The sequence below is a fragment of the Chlamydotis macqueenii genome, chromosome 3, assembly GCF_036417535.1.
Source record: "Chlamydotis macqueenii isolate bChlMac1 chromosome 3, bChlMac1.mat, whole genome shotgun sequence".
Lineage (NCBI taxonomy): Eukaryota > Metazoa > Chordata > Aves > Otidiformes > Otididae > Chlamydotis > Chlamydotis macqueenii.
In genome coordinates, this window is record NC_141558.1 from 23756990 (window position 1) to 23782078 (window position 25089).

The 25089-nt window shown below is 38.1% G+C and overlaps 1 protein-coding gene across 1 annotated transcript in view; it reads right to left on the reverse strand.

Annotated features, from left to right (window-relative positions):
• Positions 1–25089, reverse strand: part of CSMD1 (CUB and Sushi multiple domains 1) — a 1203024-nt gene that overhangs the window by 213379 nt on the left and 964556 nt on the right. Inside the window, exons 24-26 of the mRNA XM_086744017.1 lie at positions 7523–7714; positions 3371–3497; positions 1007–1209 (exon numbers count right to left, since the gene is read on the reverse strand). Coding sequence (XP_086600143.1) covers positions 1007–1209; positions 3371–3497; positions 7523–7714 — 522 coding nt within the window. The remainder of the gene's footprint in view (positions 1–1006; positions 1210–3370; positions 3498–7522; positions 7715–25089) is intronic.

The following is a 25089-nucleotide window of genomic DNA, read 5'->3' on the forward strand; positions in this document are numbered from 1 at the left end:
CCCTTAATTTCCACAAATGTAAAATCTAACTTTCTTCAAACAACTTGAAAAGTGTGATATTAAACAGCACATTAGTCAGAAATTTTCAAAGCATTTATTCTACTCTTTGTCTTTAATTAATTTTGCATATTTTTAACTAGGTATCTTAGGGATGATGAAAGAGCCTATGGTTGGAGGGTATAATATCCAGAAAAAATAAAGTAAAATTAAGTAAGCAGGAAAATGTTAAAGGCAATGTTTAGAGACAAGGAAACCCTCAAAGTATATTTCTTCATGCACATAATAATGACTGAAAGCTTATTACTGCCCTCTACTTTGTAATGACAACACCAACAAATAAGATTTTAAACAATACTCCTACTCTCATACATTTTATTAATTAATAGTTTTCCTATGTTCCTGAGCAGAAATACACTTACGTACGTTATCTCTAAATATGTAAGGATGCAACACCTGAGTCAAAGACAATTAATATAGTCTCCCTGCAGTCCTACCCTCAGTCTTTAACACTTCAGTTATAATACCATAGAAAAACTGCATACTTAGTTTTACCATTGTCGTAGTTCAGCCAGAACAACCATATTGACCACTTGTACAATATAATATATTACTAGGTAGCACTGGTGGGAACATTTAAAACGATCAGTGCAGAAGAAAACTTATTAGGTAACACTGGTGGGAACATTTAAAACGATCAGTGCAGAAGAAAACTTATGTATGTGCAAACCCATTTTTACTTTATTAAGTAATGCTAATTAGATAATGCTTGGCATGTGGTTGCTGTACAAAACAAGGAATAAGAAAACTTAAACATTCAAAGCAAATAAAAAAATTCTTCCTAGTTGCAGATATTTGCATAAATACATAAAATAATTAAAATAACATAATATCTTTTTTAAAAACTGAGGAAGTTGTAAGATAATAAATTGTTTATATATATATAAGAATAATGTATACAAATAGTGCATATAATGATTGTATTTGAGATTTAAAAATATTTACATACTTGAAAATTGAATGGAGAAGCCTGATTTGCTGATGAAGAAATCACTGTCAAATTGTAATGTTAAGGAGTTGAAAGTGCTGTGAATATCCTCTGGAAGGGCTGAGCCACTCCATTCTTTCAGAAGTATGCTGCTCTCAATAGGCCCATCCCATACCTTCAAGATGTCATGAGCAACCTCAGTGTCAAAAACAATAAAATGCAGACTGCAAAGACAAAGTAAAAGCACTGTACATTACTCTAACACAACTACATGAAATTCCAAGCAATCATTCTCAAATCATACATAGTTTTGAGATTCTGTTTAGGACTGGTGGTGCTGCAGTTATCCATTTTTACTGTTGGATGAGTTGATCTTGTAAAGGAGATGCTATTCTGTTCTATAAATGTCTGAATTACAAACATTATAGGACATACAGTACTTGTTCTATGAATTAGCTTACTTTTATTATAGATATTTTAAGGGATAAGAACTATGATTTCATCACAGATTTCCTGTATATGTGCTTTGACTTCAAGTTCTGACTGTTCACATTTTTAACACTGAAGAAATCTAATAGGTAAATATGAAAACTTTTGTTTCAAGTAGCTATGTGTTGATATTTCTTCATTACTTTTGTCATTAATTGGAAATCATCAATTTGAAAATTGCAATTTAAATGTAAATGATGCATTGAAATCACCTATGATGGAGTGTATTCATTATTTGGCTTAGTGAAACAGGGTTACTAAAAATAAAAAAGGAAAAAAAACCCTCCCACTGAATAACTTGCCATTTGCTTATATTCTTTTGCTTGTCCAAATGAAAATTATTACTTTTTAAAATTAAGTGATCAGCTAAAACTGTTGTCCACACAAACTGAATAATGAAACAACTTGCTATTTCCTAACTTTTTTTTCAAAACAAATGAATAGCTATTATTCTAAAGTAACACATTTACTGGAAATCTCTGTTGCATATCAAACATATTAGTATCAATGAATTATGTTAAAATTACAGAAGATAAAATTACCTATCTTAATTGATTTTACTTGGTTAGAAGTTAAATGTTTTTGTTACATTCCTGCTTTTGGTGCAACTTCCTGTTAGGAGCGAGCAAACTAGCTTGAATATTGAACAGAACTTGCCATTTCAAAGTTTTTGAATCTGTTTGTTATTACAGCAAAACTGAGCTGAAAAAGTCTTTAAATACTGGTTTTCCTTCCATTTGAGTGATTTAGGTATACATCAAGAGCAAAGTATGATAGTCTTTCCTATCAGTATGTCAAAATGATGAGGAAAAACTGTTTAGAAATTCCTGTTTTATTACTAATTTCTTTCTGCCCGAGTTCTTGAATTCTTTGTCTTTCCATAAATCACTATAGACATAAAAGCTGTAGATTCCATCATTCAGTTCTTGTATGTACCTTTATTTCCTGCATTAGTCACCAGTTGCGTTTCCCTCGTTTTCTGCATTCTTCTGATTTCTTCCCTTTTCTGTTATGCTGCCTACTCTACGTGCAGAAATTTTCCAGTCCTTATCTATTAAGCATTTTCTCAGTCCCGTACACACTTCTTATTAAAATCTCATCCTTTTTATCAAATTTTATTATTCTCAATATCTTCTGAGATGTTGCAGGCCTTATTATTCAAACGATTATGTGGAAAGAGTCTGATACATGATTCAAAATGGTATATATGTTAATATTGATATGATGGAAGAGAGCAGGAACAGACAATAAAAACCCTTCAGAGCTGTAAATAAAGCTTTATATCACTAGTTTTCTCTACTTCTGCTGTTAATTGTCAAGTCCTCATCAGATCAAAATATTCATGACAAAAAGACAGTTCCTAATGGATACCCAACAAGGTCCAAGATGCCTAACGTCTGAATGCTTCTGGCAGAGTGTCAAGAACTTTACAGCTGCTTGAGGTAATGTATTTAAGAAATAGTGTTGAATAATTATATTTTATTTTAAACAAATTATTATTTTGAATGTGACAGTAAGGTATAAAAGAATTGCATTACAATGACTCAAGGGAAGAATTCTGAAACCACAATTGACAGCTTGGCACTTCAGCTTGTTTACAGCTAGAAAAAGGCATAGCAGTGTACCACTCTACCACAATGAAGATTTATAGGCCATATTATCTAATGGAATTCACAGTTTTGAATTAGATACGTAGGTCTCCCCTACACAATGTAGATACCCAGGTTCCCTACAGGAATGGCACTCATAAATGACAGCATAACAAGCATCAACTTTATTAATGTAAGGAGGAGTTAATAAACAAAAAATTGTGTAGAAGAATGTGAGAATATAAGGCATAGGCTATAATTTATAAAATACTGAAGTCAACAACAAATATTGAAATTAAGCATATACCTTATTGTCTTTCCTGGATCTGCTTCAATAATCCAAGTGCAATGAAGATTGTTGTCATATGGTGCTGGATAACCAGGGGACAAAATACGCCCCGATATAGCAGCATGAATTCGACCGCCACACTCAGCTACAAAATAAGTAAGGATAACATTTATTTTTAACCACATAACGTTTTGCAATTGCATTTTCTGTCCATTCCACATCTGTCTTCTAAAAAGGTAACAGAATGACCTAACATCTCTGAAGTAGTACACATACATACAAGCCAGGACATACACATGGAATTTTTTTCTTCACTATGAGAGTGGTGAGGAACTGGGACAGATTTCCCAGAGAAGTTGTGGATTCCCCCTCCCTGGAAGTGTTCAAGGCCAGGCTGGATGGGACTCTGAGCAACCTTATCTAGGGGATGGAGTCCCTGCCCATGGCAGGGGGGGTTGGAACTAGGTGAACTTTAAGGTCTCTTTCAACTCAAACCATTCTATGATTCTATGAGTTAAGAATGCACATATAATGAACTCATTCCTACCTTGTTATAAAGCAATAAGCCACACTTCTGTGATTATACTATTTTACCAACAAGAGTAGTTCAATATGAACGGAGACTACAAAAGCACAATTTTCGCATCAGCAAGAGACCAAAAATACTTAAGAAATATCCCATCTAACATGTTTGACTTTTCTAAGTAACACTGAATGTTCAAATTCAGTGTTGAGTTTTGTAACTAAAACTGGTTTCTCTATTGTTCTAATATCACAATGCCTTTAGTTTAATGCTTTCAAGTTACTTTTATATAACTTCAAGTTTAATTACATCAAAAAGCAGTTAGGTATTGCCTAGTAATTTCCTTTAGTATTAAAAAATTTAAATGCCATATGTCCACAAAATGAGAGAGTAAATCAGAAAGCTATGATGCATGTAGTGTCTGGTTTGAAATATTTTTATTATCAATGCTATCTCAACTTTGTGGAGACACCAGTTGCAGTGTTAAGCATCCAGAGCCAAATCATTCTTATGTTGCTTTTTTAGAGCATTGTGGTGTTGTCTGGCCAGTATAAAGAAGCATCCTGATGAAACTGGAACTGTGTAACAGTCAGGTGCCACTGAACTAAATAGGATCAATAATTCTTCAGTTAGGTGAGATACCTGAATTCCTACTTAATTTACAGTGTTTCCTTTCACATAGTGGTATTAAAAAATGCTACCATGGGGAACTCTTCAACAACAGCTGCACAGCAAGCACAGTCACATAGATGACGAAAGAACCATGGCAGTTGAACTAAATAATCTAACAGCAACACTCCTAACAAATAGTAAGTCTTATGCATGCCATCAAGTCACTGCTGACAACAAAGTTGTTACCAGGAAGGAATGTAACTCTAGAGGAAAAAAGATGACTGATTTACCTATCCTGCTGGATACTACTACATAGTATTCATAGAACCACAGCAGAAATCTGCTTTGAAATATGTCTGTGTATGGGCTTGAAATTTTTTGTGAATGTGACTGAAATTATTGTAAATATAATGATGAATGTAAATGTCACTGGAGAGAACAGCAAATATCAAATGCTGATCTAAAACACAACAAGTGAAAAAGAATAGATCTCCACAAACAGGAGGATATTGAGAAAATGTGTCTAAGGAAGAAAGTGGTGTCTGGAAGTTCGTGACAACTTAAGAAAAAGGAAGAAAAGGAAGCCAGTCAAATCAGAGTAGGAAGAGATAAAACTGATGGCATAAGATAAAACTGAAGAAAGAAAATATTATATAAAAAACACTAGAGGGAAAAACAAAAGAGAGCGTTAAATGATCTGCAGATACTTAACTGAGTTTTTAGGGATCATCATAAGTTTTCCTGTGCACAGAACAGTAGAAAAAGCATAATAACTTACTAAAGATAACAGACTGTTTGTGAAAGGATGTTTAGAAAGATTCACCTTTAGAAGATTTTCAGAGAGAACGGTGAACATTTGACTTCTTTGGGAGCTAATTAATGTTTCAGAAGAGTTTTAAATTGAGAAACAGGAAGAGGGAGTTTATACAAAACTGATGCAATCCCCAAATTTTATTCTAAAGATAGGAATAAGAACAATAAATAAAAAGATGTAATGAAATAAAAGTACATAGAAAGATAGCTTTGTGGTTCAGCAGCCGGAAAGGAAAAACAAAATCTGTCTCAGGATACTAAATGAAAATTGACTATTTTGATATCTGGACATAATTCCGCTTAGAGATGAAGTGAGATCTGCAAGAAAAAAAAAGACATTTTGGTACAAGTTATTTGAAAAGCTTAGCAACAAAATACAGAAACCAAATATAGTAATGCAAGGTACAAAATCAAAGTATAAAGAAAAAAAAAGATAGAGTAGCAATCATAAGCAGAATACAGAAGCCTAAAAGTATACTGATATCAGGAAAACTAGAAATACAGGTAGAGATATAGGAGTGGAGGGAGCATTACATAGCAGTGATGCGTTAAACTAAAGTCAGCACAAAAAAACACACATATTGGTCAAAAAATATTTTGCAGAAGGGTTATGAAAGATGTTCTGCAGAGGCAAAGACTGGAATTTTCTTTAGATTCACTTGATCTTGGGTTCTTTATCTTCCTCCAGGTCAGACAGGAATATACATTATTTTTATTTTTTTAATACTATATGGTTGACATTTTAACATCGAACATACAGATCAGAGGACAAATCATCATACTAAGAAAAGGAAATAGGTAGATAGATACATTTATCACCAAATAGACTTGAAACCAACAAGTAGTTTAGAATTTATATGAATACTTACTTGGTAATGAACACAGGCACAAGAAAATATTATAGAAAATGACCTTAGCCTAATGACTTCATTTTAATTGAATGGGGAGATAGGTAGAGGTAGGACTAATTATGGCTCTCCTCTAAAAAAGGGCAAACTTGGAGGAAAAGGAAGCTAGCCAATTAAACTGAAGAGCATGAGGGCTTGAATGTATAAAGAGCCTGGAAAAGTCTTTAAATCAAAATGGAAGGAGTTGTTTTGACCTGTCATATAGATAAGAGAAAACTTACAAATACAATTCTAGAATCAAGGGGGAAAAAAAATAATACCTCTACTAAAACAGCAGAAATGCTGTTCACTGATGTTTTTCTGGCACTTACCCTCTGGGTAAGCTGAATTTTTGAAAGGAAGGGAGTTTGCTCCTTTGTAGATGGCAAGTCTGTGAATGTATTCAGCAGGAAGGAGCTCCTGGAATGGAGAATGTAGCACCCAATATGGGAGGGAAGCAACAATCAAGGATCCTGCAGGTCAGGTGAGTGCTGAAAGTAGTTGGTTGCCTGACTGCAGCTAGCAGCAGAGGCAAAAACTAAGCATCAGAAGACACACAGAAAGACTTTCCCAAGGCCTCATGGGAACTCCCTGTGAAACTTGACCTCAGGAAGTCACTGGTAATTGCTGGACTGGAAAGCAAAACTGGAGGAGAGGAACTGCCTAGCAAAGGTACAATGAGCAATATCTATACTCAGATTCAGTTATTTTATGCATTTCACCCAGTACTTCTCTACTTAATATTTATGTTGGTTGTAATAAAACACAGTTTTAGACATTAAAGACATGATATTTAAAGAAAAGGTCTACCTCTAGGCTGTGACAGATGGGGTATCCTAGCATCACAACAATGACAAGAGCACATGGATAAAACAATCTTCCAATGTGGGAAGAAAATTAGAAATTACCTTCATAGGAATGAGATGCTGAGACAATTTATGATGAAACCAGACAAGATTAAAAAAAAAAAAAAAAATCTCTCTTTGCTTTATGATGGGTCTTGGTCTAGCTTGTGAAGTGTTTACATAATATCACTGCCTGTGATAGCATATCAGGCTTGTTGACCCAGTGTATCATCAGAACCAACACGGTAGCCTTTCGTAAAAGGCTACCTTATACAAAGAAGTGTTTTCCAGCAGTTTTGTAGCCCTTAATGGCCAGCCATCTATTTCAGAAAAGTTATACTTGAATGTCTACATTAAATCTTTACTTGAAATTTAAAATATGTTTACACTACCATCATATCATAAAGCATAAAGTATAGAAAGACAGAATATTTGTTTTTTTTTCTTGAAACATTAGATTGAAATTGTTCATTGTTACAATCCTTATTACCTAAGCAAGTAGGCAAAGGTTTGTCCCAAACTCTTCGATCTCCGCTTAAGCAGGTCATAATACTACTGCCATGCATTGTATAGCCAGGATTACAGCTGTATAAAATGACAGTGTCTATAAAATGTCCTTCATCTCGGATCTTGTAGCCATAATTTGGTATGCCAGGGTCTTCACATTTCACTAGGTCAAAACCTGCAACAAGAAATGGGAAGAGGAAAGAAGAAAAATACACAGAGATATAAAATATCAAACAAAATACAATGCCAATGAATCTGATCTTGGTGCAAATTATATTCTGATTATTCAATTCGATTAGATGTATCCATAGTGACCAAAGATAAATTATATATAATTTGGGTACATCAGAAACTGAAACACCAAGAAGCAGTTATTCTTTGATATTTATTATGGCATTAGTTTATTAAAGAAAGCATAGAATCATAGAATGGTTAGAGTTGAAGGGACCTTCAAAGGTCATCTAGTCCAACCCCCCTGCAAGAAGCAGGGACATCTCCGAATAGATCAGGTTCCTCAGAGCCCCATCCAGCCTGGCCTTGAATGTTTCCAGGGATGGGGCGTCCACCACCTCTCTGGGCAACCTGTTCCAGTGTTCTACAACTTGCATTGTAAAAAATGTTTTCCTAATATTCAATCTAAATGTACCTGCCTCTATTTTAAAACCATTACCCCTCGTCCTATAGCAACAGGCCCTACTGAACAGCCTCTCCCCATCTTTCTTAGAATCATAGAATCATAGAATGGTTAGGGTTGGAAGGGACCTTCAAAGGTCATCTAGTCCAACCCACCTGCAAGGAGCAGGGACATCCCTGACTAGATCAGGTTGCTCAGAGCCTCATCCAGCCTGGCCTTGAACGTTTCCAGGGATGGGCCATCCACCACCTCTCTGGGCAACCTGTTCCAGTGTTCTATAACCCGCATCGTAAAAAATTTTTTCCTAATTTCTAATCTAAATCTAACCCCCTCTATGTTAAAACCATTACCTCTCGTCCTATCGCAACAGGCCCTACTAAACAGCCTTTCCCCGTCTTTCTTGTAGGCCCCCTTGAGGTACTGGAAGACCGCTGTCAGGTCTCCCCGGAGCCTCCTCTTCTGCAGGCTGAACAGCCCCGACTCTCTCAGCTTGTCCTCATAAGAGAGGTGCTCCAGCCCTTTTATCATCTTCGTGGCCCTCCTCTGGACCTTCTCCAACTGGTCCATGTCCTTCTTGTGCTGGGGGCTCCAGAAATGGACACAGTACTCCAGGTGGACTCTCACCAGAGTGGAGTAGAGGGGGAGAATCACCTCCCTCGACCTGCTGGCCACGCTTCTCCTGATGCAGCCCAGGATGCGGTTGGCCTTCTGGGCCACAAGGGCGCATTGCCTGCTCGCGTTAAGCTTCTCATCCACCAGCACTCCCAAGTCCTTCTCCTCAGGGCTGTTCTCAATCCATTTGCCGCCCAGCCTGTATTTGTGCCTGGGATTGCCACGACCCAGGTTCAGGACCTTGCACCTGGCCTGGTTGAACTTCATGAGGTTGGCACGGGCCCACCTCTCCAGCCTGTCAAGGTCCCTCTGGATGGCATCCCTCCTTTCCAGCGTGTCGACAGCACCACACAACTTGGTGTCGTCGGCGAACGTGCTGAGGGTGCACTCTATCCCACTGTCCATGTCGCCGACAAAGATGTTGAACAGGGCCGGGCCCAGCACGGACCCCTGAGGAACACCACTCGTTGTTGGTCTCCACCTGGACATCGAGCCATTGACCACCACTCTCTGAGTGCGGCCATCCAGCCAACTCCTTATCCACCAAGTGGTCTGTCCATCAAACCCACGTCTCTCTAGTTTAGAGAGAAGGATGTCGTGCGGGACAGTGTCAAAAGCTTTGCACAAGTCCAGGGAGATGATGTCTGTTGCTCGTCCCTTCTCCACCGATGCCGTCACCCCGTCATAGAAGGCCACCAAATTGGTCAGGCACGATCTGCCCTTGGTGAAGCCATGTTGGCTGTCACCAACCACCTCCTTGCTCTCCATGTGCCTTAGCATGGTTTCCAGGAGAATCTGCTCCATGACCTTGCCAGGCACAGAGGGGAGGCTGACTGGCCTGTAGTTACCTGGGTCCTCCTTGTTCCCCTTTTTAAAAATGAGGGTTATGTTCCCTCTCTTCCAGTCATTGGGGACCTCACCAGACCGCCACGACTTCTCAAATACCATGGCCAGTGGCTTGGCAACTTCATCCGCCAGTTCCCTCAGGACCCGCGGATGGATCTCATCAGGACCCATGGACTTGTGCACCTTCAGGTTCCTCAGATGATCCCGAACCTGCTCTTTGAGTACAATGGGCAGTTCTTCATCCTCACAGTCCCTGCTTGCACCTTCTACAGCTTGGGCGGTGGGACAGGAACTCTTGTCGGTGAAGACTGAGGCAAAAAAGTCATTGAGAACCTCAGCCTTCTCCATGTCCTGGGTAACCAGGACACCAGTTCCCTTCTGGAGGGGGCCTACATTTTCCCTGGACTTTCTTTTGTCCCCTACGTACCTATAAAAGCTCTTCCTGTTACATTTTATATCCCTGGCCAGATTCAGTTCTGCCAGGGCTTTGGCCTTCCTCACCTGATCCCTGGCCACTCACACAGCCTCTTTGTAGTCCTCCCAGGCTACCTGTCCCCGCTTCCACCCTCCATAGGCTTCCTTTTTCACTTTCAGTTGGTCCAAGAGCTCCTTGCTCATCCACGCCGGCCTCCTGGCCTTTTTGCCCGACTTGTTTTTCATTGGGATGCACCTCTGCTGAGCTTGGAGGAGGTGCTCCTTGAATATGGACCAACTTTCCTGGGCCCCTCTTCCCTCCAGGGCCGCCTCCCATGGCACCTGGCCTATCAGGTCCCTGAAGAGGCCCAAGTCGGCCTTCCTGAAGTCTAGGGCAGAGAGCTTGCCATGTAGTTTCCTTGCTGCCCCGTGGATCTTGAACTCCACCATGTCATGGTCGCTGCAGCCAAGGCTGTCCTTTAGTTTCACATCCCCCACCAGCCCCTCCCTGTTGGTGAGCACAACGTTGAACATGGCACCCCTCCTTGTCGGCTCCTCTATCGCCTGCAGGAGGAAGTTGTCATCCACGCATTCCAGGAACCTCCTGGACTGCCTGTGCCCTGCCATGTTGTCTCTCCAACAGATGTCAGGGTGGTTGAAGTCCCCCATGAGGACCAGGGCCTGTGACCATGAGGCTGCTCCTATCTGCCTATAGAGCACCTCGTCTGCTCTGTCCTCCTGGCCAGGCGGCCTGTAACAGACCCCCACCGTAACGTCCCCTGTCCGTCCCCATCCTCTAATCATAGAATCATAGAATCATAGAATGGTTAGGGTTGGAAGGGACCTTCAAAGGTCATCTAGTCCAACCCCCCTGCAAGGAGCAGGGACATCCCTGACTAGGTCAGGTTGCTCAGAGCCTCATCCAGCCTGGCCTTGAACGTTTCCAGGGATGGGTCCTCCACCATCTTTCTGGGCAACCTGTTCCAGTGTTCTATAACTCGCATCGTAAAAAATTTTTTCCTAATTTCTAATCTAAATCTACCCCCCTCTATGTTAAAACCATTACCTCTCGTCCTATCGCAACAGGCCCTACTAAACAGCCTTTCCCCATCTTTCTTGTAGGCCCCCTTGAGGTACTGGAAGACCTCTGTAAGGTCTCCCCGGAGCCTCTTCTTCTCCAGGCTGAACAGCCCCAACTCTCTCAGCCTGTCCTCACAGGAAAGGTGCTCCAGCCCTTTTATCATCTTCGTGGCCCTCCTCTGGACCTTCTCCAACTGGTCCATGTCCTTCTTGTGTTGGGGGCTCCAGAAATGGACACAGTACTCCAGGTGGGCTCTCACCAGGGCAGAGTAGAGGGGGAGAATCATCTCCCTCGACCTGCTGGCCACGCTCCTCTTGATGCAGCCCAGGATGCAGTTGGCCGCCTGGGCCGCAGGAGTGCATTGCTGGCTCATGTTGAGCTTCTCGACATAAAGCATATTATCTACACTATCCTAAAAGATATTAGTAAGGAATTTATTAATTCGTACTGCTTCTTTTTTATTCAGAGGAAAGGAAGTATCAACCCCTTAGTTGGCCTCATATGGGAGCTTTAGCTCCTCATCTGATCTCCGTAACAAAGCCAACAGACCATAGTGGTAATTCAGGAAAAAAATTCAAGGGTTGTTTCATCCATCCTAGTGTCAAGATAGCATGGCTTCAGTTTCTTCTCTGCTGAAATGAAGAAATATTCCTACACTCATTTTCAGTTGGCATTCCCCTTTTTGGCCTATTAACATGCTGAGTTGGATAAACAGCTTCCTCTGTGCTCCTTGAAATTAGTAGTTCTACTTTGAGCAGATGCTTTTTTTTCCATATTTTACCCTTTCCTTTGCATTTTCTTCATATTGCATTGCTAAAATATAAAGATGCATTGTAAATCTTCCCTTTTGCCTTGAGGTCCAGTTCTTGGACCAATATAAAGAGTGGTTCCAAATTCATCTTTCTCAACTTCAGATTATTCTTCTTGGTGGATTAAGTCATTCTGAATCAGACTGCTGGCCTTTCCTTCTGTTTGCTGTTTTCAGCTTATTCTCTACATGAAGTTGCCCAGAGAAGTTGTGGATGCCCCCTCCCTGGAAGTGTTCAAGGTCAGGTTGGATGAGGCTTTGAGCAACCTGATCTACTGTAAGGTATCCCTGCCCATGGCAAGGGGATTGGAACTAGATGATCTTTAAGGGCCCTCGCAATCCAAACCATTTTGTGATTCTATGAGGTCCTTCACCAATTAGGAGAGAATCAGATATCTTTATGGTAAAAAAAAAAAAAAAAAAAAAAGTAGCCATAGAAAACTTTTCATTATTTTACAAATACACAAACTAGAATTGGTTTCATATTTTTCTCATTGCTTTTCTCCTTGTGCTGAGAAGATCAACCTCAGCTAAAAAAATGGCAAGGAGTCTAATAGTTTTCTTTTCCTCCTGTATAGTTGCTAAAGTTCTCTAACAACTGAGTCCTCAAAATGCCTTTGTTTTCTTTGCTCATGAATTGGGCACAAAGGTTGGTGCAAAACCAAGTTTAGTGTGTTTATCTTTTTACAATATGTTTGCACAGTATACATGGCAGATACACTAATCCATTTTTTTCCTCACCTGCAGTAATATCCAGGAGGACTCCTGAAACCTCACTAACATTAAGACTTAAAAGACATCCTGCCATAAGCTTTAGAAGTCTGACAGAAGCTTATTAGCCTGAACTTTCTTGATTCTGGCTTTGAAATAGGACTGAACAGCACAAAAGAGCTTTCTGTTTTTCCTTAGCCTATTAGTAGTTCACATCACTATTGTAAGTCACTTATACCGTCAGTATTCACTAAAAAAGGTTTCCCCCCCCCCCTTTGCTTTGGAGACTGCTACAAGTTCTCCAAAGTGAGCAATAGTACTATAAAAGTCTACCTCTCTTGAAAATAAGCTTTTTTTCCTTGATTACATTTGCAGACTCTGTGGCAGAAGTCCATGAGACCCCACAGATCACAGGTTGAAATTCACTTTACTACTACATTAGAATACTATAACTGAATTAAATATAATGTGATATAAAGATATGAAATTAATTATTAAATTAAATTATCTTGATATCACTTATTAACATAAAAACTTACTGCAGCTCCTACAGAAAAACTTTTTTCTAAACCAAATTTTTCTGGCAACTGAATTTAATTCAAAACGTAGAATGAGATTTGGTATATAGGAAGTGTCACATTAAAAAAAAAAAAAATTGTTGGGTTTTGTTTATTTTAAGCCTAGAATATCCAATCTGTAAAATGATTTACTAGCCTTTGACATTATTTTGACTAACATGGTTTTGAAATTACTTCTGTTATATTGCTAAGCATGTAGTATGTATATATCTTAGAATCCACATGTTAAAATACATAGTTTTTAATTACAGAAGTTTGTGTAGGTGTGTTTCTGTTTATAAAGAAATAAAATACTAATAAGAAAGTGTCCTGGTTTCAGCTGGGATGCAGCTAATTTTCTTCTCAGTAGCCGCTGTATTTTGGATTTAGTATGGGATTTGGTACATGAAGAAACTTTATAATACACTGTTGGTTTTTGTTGCTAAATAAGCTAAGGACTTTTTCCAGTTTCCCAGATTTCACTAATGTGCAGATGCAGGAGGCTGGAAGAGTGTCATAGTTTGGCCCTGCTCAGGACCAAGCTACACAGTCTCTCACTACCTCTCCCCACCCAGTTCTTCTTGAGCCATCATTCTCCAAATGTGGAAAAACTTTTTCACCTGTTTGTAGCACTATCACAAGCTTGCCTGCTTCTTCAAGAGCCTTATACTCTACAAATACTCTATATAACCACTTGCTGTCTTGGGTATCACAATTCAGTTACCTATTTCACACCTAATACAGAAAAAAAAAATCTAAATGGAAGCAAAATTATAAAATCTAAATTTAAATATTGTTGAGACACTAAACCCTTCAATATTTGCTGTTTTGTTTAGATTTTTTTAGATATTTCTACCAAAAGATCACCTTGCAAAATTAATGTTAAGTTTATTTTTTTCTAATTGTTACTAATTCAGGAACAGTTCAGTGATAGTCTCAATTTTTAGGGTTGTTTTCACAATATTATGCCTAGGAAAAAACATTAGGTACAAACATCCTGTATGACAAAATACAAAGTATTATTGCTTTTTGTATCTGAAAAATAGAATATTCCCTGCAAGGACATCCAACAAACTAATTGTTGGCTTTTATACCAAATTTTTTAAATGTCACTTTGAATAGTCTAGGAAAAATATAAGAATGACAGTACATAATTTGTGGCCACATGTTGACTACACTTTTCTACTAGCAAGACTATCTGTTTCTCAGTAGGTCTGTTAAAAATTGGGATATTTCACATGCAAGTAGGTGCTGCTAATTGTGTGTAAACAGAGCAGGATCTAATCCTGTGTGCTTCCAGGCAAGCTGCCTTTCCAGTTCTTCTTCAGTCATTTCTTCTTCTTCCCATCATACACAAAAACCAGAACTTTCCATTACCTTTTTCCCTGATGCTCTTGTACATCTGGTGTAATCTGTCATAAAAGACTATATTGTTGTGAAATCTCATTGTTGAAATGTTGCAACAGAACTTCAGTGTTAAGTAGATGCTGTGAACTTTCACAAGGAGGAAATATGGGCATGAGCTCTATACACAGCACCTAGGTTTACCTGACATTGAAACGAGTCAGCAGTCAGAAAAATTCTGCCAATGTTCTTACTTCTGCAAAAGATTATTGTACTGGCAAACTGCTGCCAATTATCTTATTCTCCAATTTCATTACAGGATTATCAGAACAATGAATGGATAAAAGCCAGTTAAATTAAAACCAAAACAGCCAGAATACATCTTGATGATTGGCTATCACCTCCTGACACTATTTATCCAACATGATTTGTTCTGTCATATTTGATATAAATAATCAGGAATGTAGAAATACCAGTTGCCAGGGTAAAAATTACTGACATGTCTGTAATGTATGTAGACTATTAATTACTACTTCTTTCAACTCAGTTTAATTAGGATGGGTACTGTGGTTCTATCCACATTAGTAAGTAGTGCAGTATAGCAGAGGAAAATCTAGGCAGTCAAACAATGAAGGTGAGGACACGATATCCAAGCTTTCTGCACTGAAGTGTTTTTACTTTGGATTAGCTTTTGTGTCCATTGGTGGGTGGAGTGTGCTAAGTGCATCCCTGAAAAACACATTTCAGTTCAGCCTCAAGTTTGTACCCTCCTTGTCTTCAATATGAAGGTTGAAGAATTGAGTGTTTATTTTGTGTCCCCAAAGGAAATTCTCAGGGATTCTGTACAGTACAGTGGACTTCTAACAGAAGCTGATGAAGTTCTGAGATACTTACAAATGTTTTTTTCATCTATTTTGAAAAGAAGATTACAGTTTACTTACCATGTATATATATTTATGTGCATTTACATTGTGTGTAAATCTTCAGTGGCTATATGCAAAATAAGTAATCTAAAGTAAGTAATTTCCTCCTACTATTTCTGGAAGAAGGCCAGACACACAAAAAAGTAAGCACCTAAAAGGTATATATTGCCAGCCTTTAGGTATTTACTCTCTACTTGGAAGCTCTAACCTTAAGTTCAATACTAGGACTTCTATGAAGAGTATGAGAGAAAAAAAAAAAAAGTTATGAGTTCTTGGTCTAGAAAGTGGACAAAAGCAACAAAGGCACTCTGAATTATGAGCTATGGTACTTATCCAAATTTCACTTCCTACACAAAGGAATGCTGAGGCAAGTTACATTATGTCTGTCTTAGTAGAACATATAAGCATGCTCTTATTAGGGACCAGAATATAGGTCCCCTATGAGCACTCAAGAAATTAGGCTGCAGGGCTTTATTCCTTCCTTTTTTTCTTTCTGGCTTCGAAGACCCTGTTCGTGCTTTGGCACAAAATATACTATGGCAATTAAAACTTTACCCATGGAGGCTGAAGAGAACAGTTTTAAAACATTTTTAAAAATTTAACTTAGAGTAAAAGAAATGTAACATCACAGCCCTTAATACTGTGATCCTGTAGTGCAAATTTGTTCAACAGTTTTTGATAGGTTCACTTGATTTACAAGCTTTAGGTTGGATTAATTATTGTTTGTCAAAGCAATTCTGACTTTATGCCAAATCATATATAAAACTGGCATAAAAGCACAAAATGCACATAAGTTTCCTTCTGTATGCTCTCATTAATTCAGTTGAAAATTCAATCATGTGTTCGTGCCAGATTCAGATCAGATTTTCACTGCTGGGTGTTCTGATGCTGCACAGATTCATTTTAAATGGTCATAGAACCTTGGCCTCAGAAATGATCCTATAACACTCTAAACCACCAAGTAAGGCAGAACTGTAGCCACCAAGCTGAAAAAAAAAAAATAAAATTGAGGTAATTTCTTCTCATAAATTCAAAAAAAAGCATGAACCTGTGTTGTAACTTCTGTGTATTCTGGCAGTTTGTAGTATGAACTTTAAATAGAAAGCCAGACAAAACTAAAGACATTTTAAAAGAAATACCAGCTGAGGTATTTGCAAAACTTTAGATGTCCAGTCTAAAGAATAGGTCCTGAAAACATAATATATAGCATATAGTTATAGGTCAACTCTATCAATGATCTCACTTAGATAAGTAAATTTATACTAATATAATTTCTTATTAATATCACTGCTTGTTACAGATGGGGAAATACTATTAAAACAGCAATACCACTAACTCCCATAAAAACTTCACAAGACAAGCCATGAGGGGTTAATTATTCTGAATGTAAAAAAAAAATTTTTGCAGCTGATATATTGAGCAGTAAAGGATTAAAAGCCATCCCATAAGACTCCAAATAGTGTTTAATAATCTTTAATAATTATATTACCTACTATACTGTAAGTATTGATTGGATGGGCCCTGCTTAGTGAAAAGGTAATACTGTCCTTTTGTATCTACCTGCCATGGAAGACGGAGTGCATAAATTATGTATAATCTGTCTTCAGCTTCTGAAAGTGATGTGGTAAAATATTTTGGGATGACTCAAAAAAAATAAGGGCAAAAGTATATATTAATACTATTTCAGTACATACATGGAAATATTAACAGATGTTTTAATATTAAAATGTAAGGTAATGTGAAAACATTGGAAACATCAAAAACTCTGTTACTGTTATCTAAATCTCAAGTAATTAAAGCTCATAAACATAATCTATATGTTTTACACAGAATCATTTTTAAACAACCAAAGAGTAATTAAAAGTATAAAATGGTTCTTGAGTTAATGTTCAGATTCTATAATGGATTTCTAAATGCATGTAAATGTCAACAAATACTCATTCTGCAGTTGTTGCATCTTAAACTTCCATAACACAACCTAGTTAATTAAATCAATGCAATTCAAAATGAGAGTTCCTCGTATTTTCATTCTGTCTTGCAACCATTTATGTGCTATTGAAACCTACAGTTGTAGAGAAAAAAAAGTCAATATTATGTACTGGAAAACATTCTAATTAAAAAAACCTGTACCTAATTAGAATTATATCAATGTCTATAAAAATAAAAGCTTTTGGATAATGTGGCTATAGTGAGGTATCAGAAACTTACATGAACTTTCAAAGAGCCTAGAATGACAAATAAGCATGGGCTGTATGCACTGGGACAAAATTAGCTTCAGATCTCTTTCTCTTGGATCTGTAAAGTTTTTGTAAGAACTGCTAAAATATTTTTATGTCTTGGTGACTGAATGTTTTACATTCTAACATAGATCATCTAAAAGAGACCAAGGAGCCACGTTTTTCAAATAAACTGATATATTTCTACATGCTTGTACAGCAGAATGAGTTCACAATAAGTAATGATACTTGCTGCTTTGTATCCTTTGGAAATTGAGAGATGTGCACTTTCAACTTCTCAAAAGATTTGCAATCTATTGGCAATTCATATTTGACTATACTAATGAGACAGTCATTGAATGGATAATACTTTCTAATAGGATTTTCAGCATTTTTTCTTGACATAAGAAACATGTAAGAAAATTTATGTAAACATGTAAAATAGTAATGTTGTCAGTAACAGGTCTTGTGGGCATAAAATGAAAAAGAAAATAACTCTTTTTTCTGTAATTTTCTTCTGTAATATGTATACTACCAAGAAGTTTTAAGGGCTTTCCCCACTAATTTCAAACCAGATTCTTTGTGTCCATATGCCCTATTAAAAATTTCTGTTATCCTCTTTTCAACTATAACATCCACACATACAAGAGAAAAAAAATATACATTTAAGAAGCAAGTTAAATACATGTAAACAGGTATTAGAATATAGGTTTTGTATGTTATTATTTTATTGAAATAAAATACTTTAATAAATAACAATACTTGCAAGTGATAAGTATGCAAATACATGTGCCTGCATCAAGATTATTATCGTGCACACATATAAAGCACACAAGTAAGCTTTGCAATCAGCAAGCAAATGAATAATTAACTATAGTTTGTACTCAGTATAACAGAAGCAAGGACTAAATGTGAGATTTCAGGTGAGTTTAAGAACTCTAACTTCAACTGTCTATAAAGAGATATCTTCAGGAAGGCTCCATGTCTAATTCCCCTTTATAACCAGTGGGGAAATGACTGATACAGTCAGTATTTAAAAATATTCTGCAGGTTACTTGTAAGAAGACCACTGGTCTGACCTATTGGTTGGGGAAGAAAAGGAAAAGAAATAACACAAACACATACTTTTTTTTTTTTTTTTTGCGCGTTATTTAGCACAAGGTGCTTTGACTTAACACCTGCCAAATGATTCAGTGATTAGAAGCACATTAATTTCCTCCCAGTCTTTTCTGGAATACTCACTCTTGGAGTAATTAAGTCACTGTGAACATAAAGTGCAGAAGAAAACATGGAAAAACATTTGTACAGGCTTATAAAAATTAGTATAGCACAGACAGATGGACAGACTGAAAGGTAAAGACCCCCATCATCTGCAGCAGAGCTCATTCTTTCACATGCTGACAGGGCAACAATAAGCACACACACTTGTTATTGTGGCTAGTGGTACTGATGCCCAAGACTTCTGAAAATCAACTACTAAATACACTGTCTTGAACAACTTAGATAATAAGAAACACATAAATCTTGTCTAACTTTCATCATTTTCTCTTAAACAACTGTCCCCACCTAGGAAGCTTATGGAAGTGGAAGGAACAGAAATAAATAGGTTTATAGCATTCATCTTCTTTAACTATCTTTCTTCCAAATAGTCTACTCTCTACGTGTATCCCTAATTCTGCTCATGTATGATGTACATATAATTTCAGCAGGGTGATTTTACTATTATGCACAAACTTTCAGAAGTTCCCGATGACTGGAAGAGAGGGTACATAACCCTCATTTTTAAAAAGGGGAACAAGGAAGACCCAGGCAACTACACACCAGTCAGCCTCACGTCTGTGCCTGGCAAGGTCATGGAGCAGATTCTCCTGGAAACCATGCTAAGGCACATGGAGAGTAAGGAGGTGGTTGGTGACAGCCAACATGGCTTCACCAAGGGCAGATTGTGCCTGACCAATCTGGTGGCCTTCTATGACGGGGTGACAGCATTGGTGAAAAAGGGATGAGCAACGGATATCATCTACCTGGACTTGTGCAAGGCATTTGACACTGTCCTGCATGACATCCTTCTCTCTATACTGGAGAGCCATGGGTTTGATGGACGGACCACTCGGTGGATAAGGAGTTGGCTGGACGGCCGCACTCAGAGAGTGGTGGTTAACAGCTCCATGTCCAAGTGGAGACCGGTGATGAGTGGCGTTCCTCAGGGGTCCGTGTTGGGCCCAGTCCTGTTGGGCCCAGTCCTGTTCCATTATATGAGGAAAAAGAATTTCCTCATATTATGAACATCTTTGTCAGTGACATAGACAGTGGGACAGAGTGCACCCTCAGCAAGTTCACTGATGACACCAGGCTGTGTGGTGCCGTCGACACGCTGGAAGGCAGGGATGCCATCCAGAGGGACCTTGACAGGCTGGAGAGGTGGGCCCGTGCCAACCTTATGAAGTTCAACCAGGCCAAGTGCAAGGTACTGCACCTGGGTCATGGCAATACCAGGCACAAATACAGGCTGGGCAGAGAATGGATTGAGAGCAGCCCTGAGGAGAAGGACTTGGGAGTGCTGGTGGACAAGAAGCTCAATATGAGCCGGCAATGTGCTCTTGCGGCCCAGGCGGCCAACTGCATCCTGGGCTGCATCAAGAGGAGTGTGGCCAGCAGGTCGAGGGAGGTGATTCTGTCCCTCTACTCCACTCTGCCCTGGTGAGACCCCACCTGGAGTACTGTATCCATTTCTGGAGCCCCCAACATAAGAAGGACATGGACCAGTTGGAGAAGGTCCAGAGGAGGGCCACGAAGATGATAAGAGGCTGGAGCACCTTTCCTATGAGGACAGGCTGAGAGAGTTGGGGCTGTTCAGCCTGGAGAAGAGGAGGCTCCAGGGAGACCTTACAGCAGTCTTCCAGTACCTCAAGGGGGCCTACAAGAAAGATGGGGAGAGGCTGTTCAGTAGGGCCTGTTGCAACAGGACGAGGGGTAATGGTTTTGAAATAGAGGGAGGTAGATTTAGATTGGATATTAGGAAAAAAAAAAATTACAATGAGGGTTGTAGAGCATTGGAACATTGGCCAGACAGGTCGTGGATGCCCCATCCCTGGAAACATTCAAGGCCAGGTTGGATGAGGCTCTGAGCAACTCGATCTAGTCAGGGATGTCCCTGCTTCTTGCAGGGGTGTTGGACTAGATGACCTTTGAAGGTCCCTTCCAACCCTAATCATTCTATGATTCTATGATTCTATGAATTCCATTCTTGAATAACTTATAGTTTTAAATAGGTAGAAATATAGTTCTGATGACTGAAAGATCTGTTCACTATTTATTGCTAATCCCTAGTTATAAAAAAAATGACTAGATTCTAAGGCAACAAGCTTAATCTGTTTAAATGTAAAGAATTTCATCATATAATGAGGAAAGGGGAGAAAACAGTCACATTCCTGCATCTGAACTGTTAAATCCTTACAAATTAATTATGGAATTTTTTTCCTGAAAATTAATGTTTTCATAAACTGTATTTAATTTCAAAAATTAAAAAATGGTTATTCAACATGATTTATTTTAGAAGAGATCATTTCAACCCTACTCATCACTGATCTCCACTTGGAATTCAAGCCCTGGACCAGAACTCTGTGAGTGCGGCCATCCAGCCAATTCCTTATCCAGCAAGTGGTCCCTCTGTCAAATCCATATCTCTGCAGTGCTTTGCACGAGTCCAGGTAGATGACATCAGTTGCTCTTCCCTTATCCACCAATCTGTAATCCCATCATAGAAGGCCATGTCAGGCATGATTTATCCTTAGTGAAGCCATGTTGGCTGTCATCAATCACCTCCTTATTTTCCATGTGCCTTAGCATGGTTTCCAGGAGGATCTGCTCCATGATCGTGCCAGACACAGAGGTGAGACTAACTGGCCTGTAGTTCCCCAGGTCTTCCTTGTTCCCCTATTTAAAAATTAGGGCTATGTTTCCCCTTTTTCTAGTCAGTGGGAATCTCAATGGACTGCTACAGCGTCTCAAATATGGATGGATAATGGCTTAGCAACTTAATGTGCCAGTTGCTTCAGGACCCCTGGATGCATCTCACCAAGTCCCATAGACTTGTGCACCTTCAGGTTCCTTAGATGGTCTGTGTTTTGGATAACACAGTTTAGTAATGATGGACTAATCAGCCTTTACTCCTATCACAGCATGCCATTACTGTTCTATTTGTGGTGATTTCTCCTCTTCCAAATTTAATTCTTGCAACCTCCTTCTTACCAATGCAGTCTCAGTACTCCACTCCATATGCTTCCTATGTTTCTTGGAGAGCTTGTCTTGCTCTCCTCCTATCTTACATGTGTGTCCTAGTCTTTTTTTTTTTTCTCAAATATTATCCTTTCCAATATCCCATGATGCTCTTCTTGCCTGCTGCACTTCTGCTCAAGTCTTGTTGGTTTGGCACTGCAGCTTCCCTTATTCCAAAGAATTCCTTCCTTCTCTCTTCTTCCCTCCTCTTCAAGGCTGGCTTTTATTTCTTTGGTATTGCAATCAAATAGTACTATCCTCACTTTCTCAGGCTATTCATGAGATGGAGGGCACTGAGAACACAGGACAGTTGGTGGGTTGGCCCTAGCTAGCAGGTAAACCCCCACATAGTCACTGTCTCTCCCTTACCGTGGGGTGGGGGAGACAATCAGAAAGACAAAAACAAGAAAATGGATGGGTTATGATGAAGACAATTTAGTAAGTGAAGGAAAAGAAAAAGGAAAAAACCCACAAAACAAACAAGTGATGCAAAAACAATCACATCACTAGCAAACTGATACCCAGTCAGTCCCCAAGCAATGGCTACTTCAGAAAAACTTCCCCAAAGTTTTATTGTTAAGCATGGTGTCACACAGTATGGAATTGTTCAGTTCAGGTCAGCTGTCCTAGCTGTGTCACCTCTTGTCCACTCTGAGTCTACCTGCTAGAGTGGCAGAGTTAGTTACAGAGAAGGCCTTGACACTGTGCAAGCACTGATCAGCATTAGCTGAAGAAAATTAACTCTATCCCAGCCAAACTCAGTATAGATGTACAAACTCTTCACCTCTATCCTAATCCAGGACTGCTGAGAGTGCTCATTAAAGAAAAAAATATTTTGGAGTGCTCATTCAGAGCGCAGGACTTGCTCACATTAAATCTAGCTGTCTGAAGATTTGTACCTTCACAAATTTGTGAAGACTTTCCTGAGATGGGCAAAATGCCAAACTCTGGCACAAACAGCATGCCAGCATTTCCATCTCCAAAGCATGTAATAACATAACTTTTCAAATAAAAGGTTAATACAATATTTATATTCACCAAATAACATGGTTTTCATTGTTTCTGTGCTAGGGGGAATAAATAGATATATTTGGCACTTTCTCTGTTTACAAAAGTTAAATTCAGCAGTTTTGTAGGTGATTTAAAGTCTTTTAATGACAAGTGGAAATCAACCTTAATTATCCAGAGTATTATAAGATGAACATACTTTAAGTTCATACAAAGTTTGGGGGATTTGGGGGATTTTTTTAGTTTTTTATTATGCTTTAGTTTGGGTTTTTTTTTTAGTTAGAAGCTTTCTGTATTAATCTATAGCTTTTTGTGTTTTTTTCCAATGGTCATAAAAAGTAGCCAGAAGTTGCCAAAAAGTTTCAAAACTTTAAGATCTTGCTCTAAAAATACAGATTACACTATACTAAATTCTATCTAAATTATCTTAATATCTTCTGATTGCGAAAGAGATCTTCAGGTTTTCTGCTCATTTACTAATAAGGTATGTTTTTTTTTTTTTTTCTTTAATGTTGGGGCACTGGGAAATTTGGTTCCATGAAAAAACATGATATGCAAGCAAGCCAGTATATGACACGTAAACAGAGAACACGTAACCATTGGGTCCTTTTTGTTTTAAACATCAATTCCTTAAATCCTAATTTTATCAAAATTATTTTTAGACTGTACGATTTGATACATTACTTATTCTGTGAGGTAGACTCATGCAGAGGAAGTATTTAATGAAATAGGTTAAGAAACTGAAGTTCAGTTTCATTCTGAACAGAAGAAACAAAATAGAATAGTTTTTTCTATGCATGTAATAACAGCTTGCATTAATTTGGGGTTAGGCACATAATTATATTGCTCCTAAAATGACCTATGAATATACATCTACAGGTTAAGACATACTAATTTATTTACTTTTGCCTTTAGTTTATTTTAATTTAATTTTGTCTTACATTTTTACTACAGTATGTTAAGATTCTCTTTGGAGCAGATCTTATACACCAATTAGTTACTGAAAGGAAACTGCAAGAGCTTCTTTTCATTACTGGATTGTTCTGCTCCACTGACACTATACAGCCTGAGGCAAAGCCAGTGTATTTCTGAATCTGAGTCTGTCTGTGTGCTAGGATAAGTGACTGAGTTTGCAGTTTCAGAACATTGTTTTCACTGACATTCTTTTAACATTTTCAATGACTGTATAATAGGAAATGAACTAAATTAAATTTCAGTTCAAGATTCTCTTAAACTAATTTCCAGGTTTAAACCATTTATATAAATTTAGATAATGCTAATTCAAACTCACCTTCCATTCTTGAAAGATGGAGGGGTAGAGAAGGTTTATAACACAGAAATTAAACCAAAAATTAGAACTAAGTCTTTCACAAAAACAGAATAATATGAATGCTAAACCAATGTATAATGTCTGAGAAATTTATTTTATTAAATTGAACAGTATGAGACCAATGAAAATAATATTGTAAAACTGCTAACTGTGCATGCTAAATATAGAGGATGATAAATGCAAATAGAAATACTAAACCTACATTTAAAAATATAAATCTATCAATGCACGATCCTAAATCTGTTTTCTTTTAGGAACACTAGATAGAATTTTATGCAAGTTCTACGGAGTTTAGCACAGCTCATGGGCTTGAATCTTGCCCATTCTTCTGGCAGAAATGATAGCCACCCTTAATTCTGCTTTCAGTGAAAGCAAATGTCATGAATTCAAAATTGACAGAGGTTAAAATCTGAGTCTACATAACATTCACTCTCAAAAAGACAAATCCTTAGTGAGAATTTTTCCAGCCCTCATTTCCATCTTGGCACAGATGTGCAGGAAAATATCTCATTTCACATCATAGGGAAATGGAGGACACAAATAAAAGACAAATGTTGAGGAGCTAACACAGAACTTCATTTTTAATCTACAGCAGCAAATCAGGAACAAGTAAATGAAAGGCCTCTGCAAAATTAAAATCTAGCTACACAAATATCTGAATGGTTTTCAGACCTTATAAAGTCTGTAACTAGATTTGCACGATTTTGAAGCACACAGGAGCTTATTGTGAGGCAGAAGGTACCACTGAGTGGCCCAGTGAATCAAGGCACATTCCTACAGATAATGTC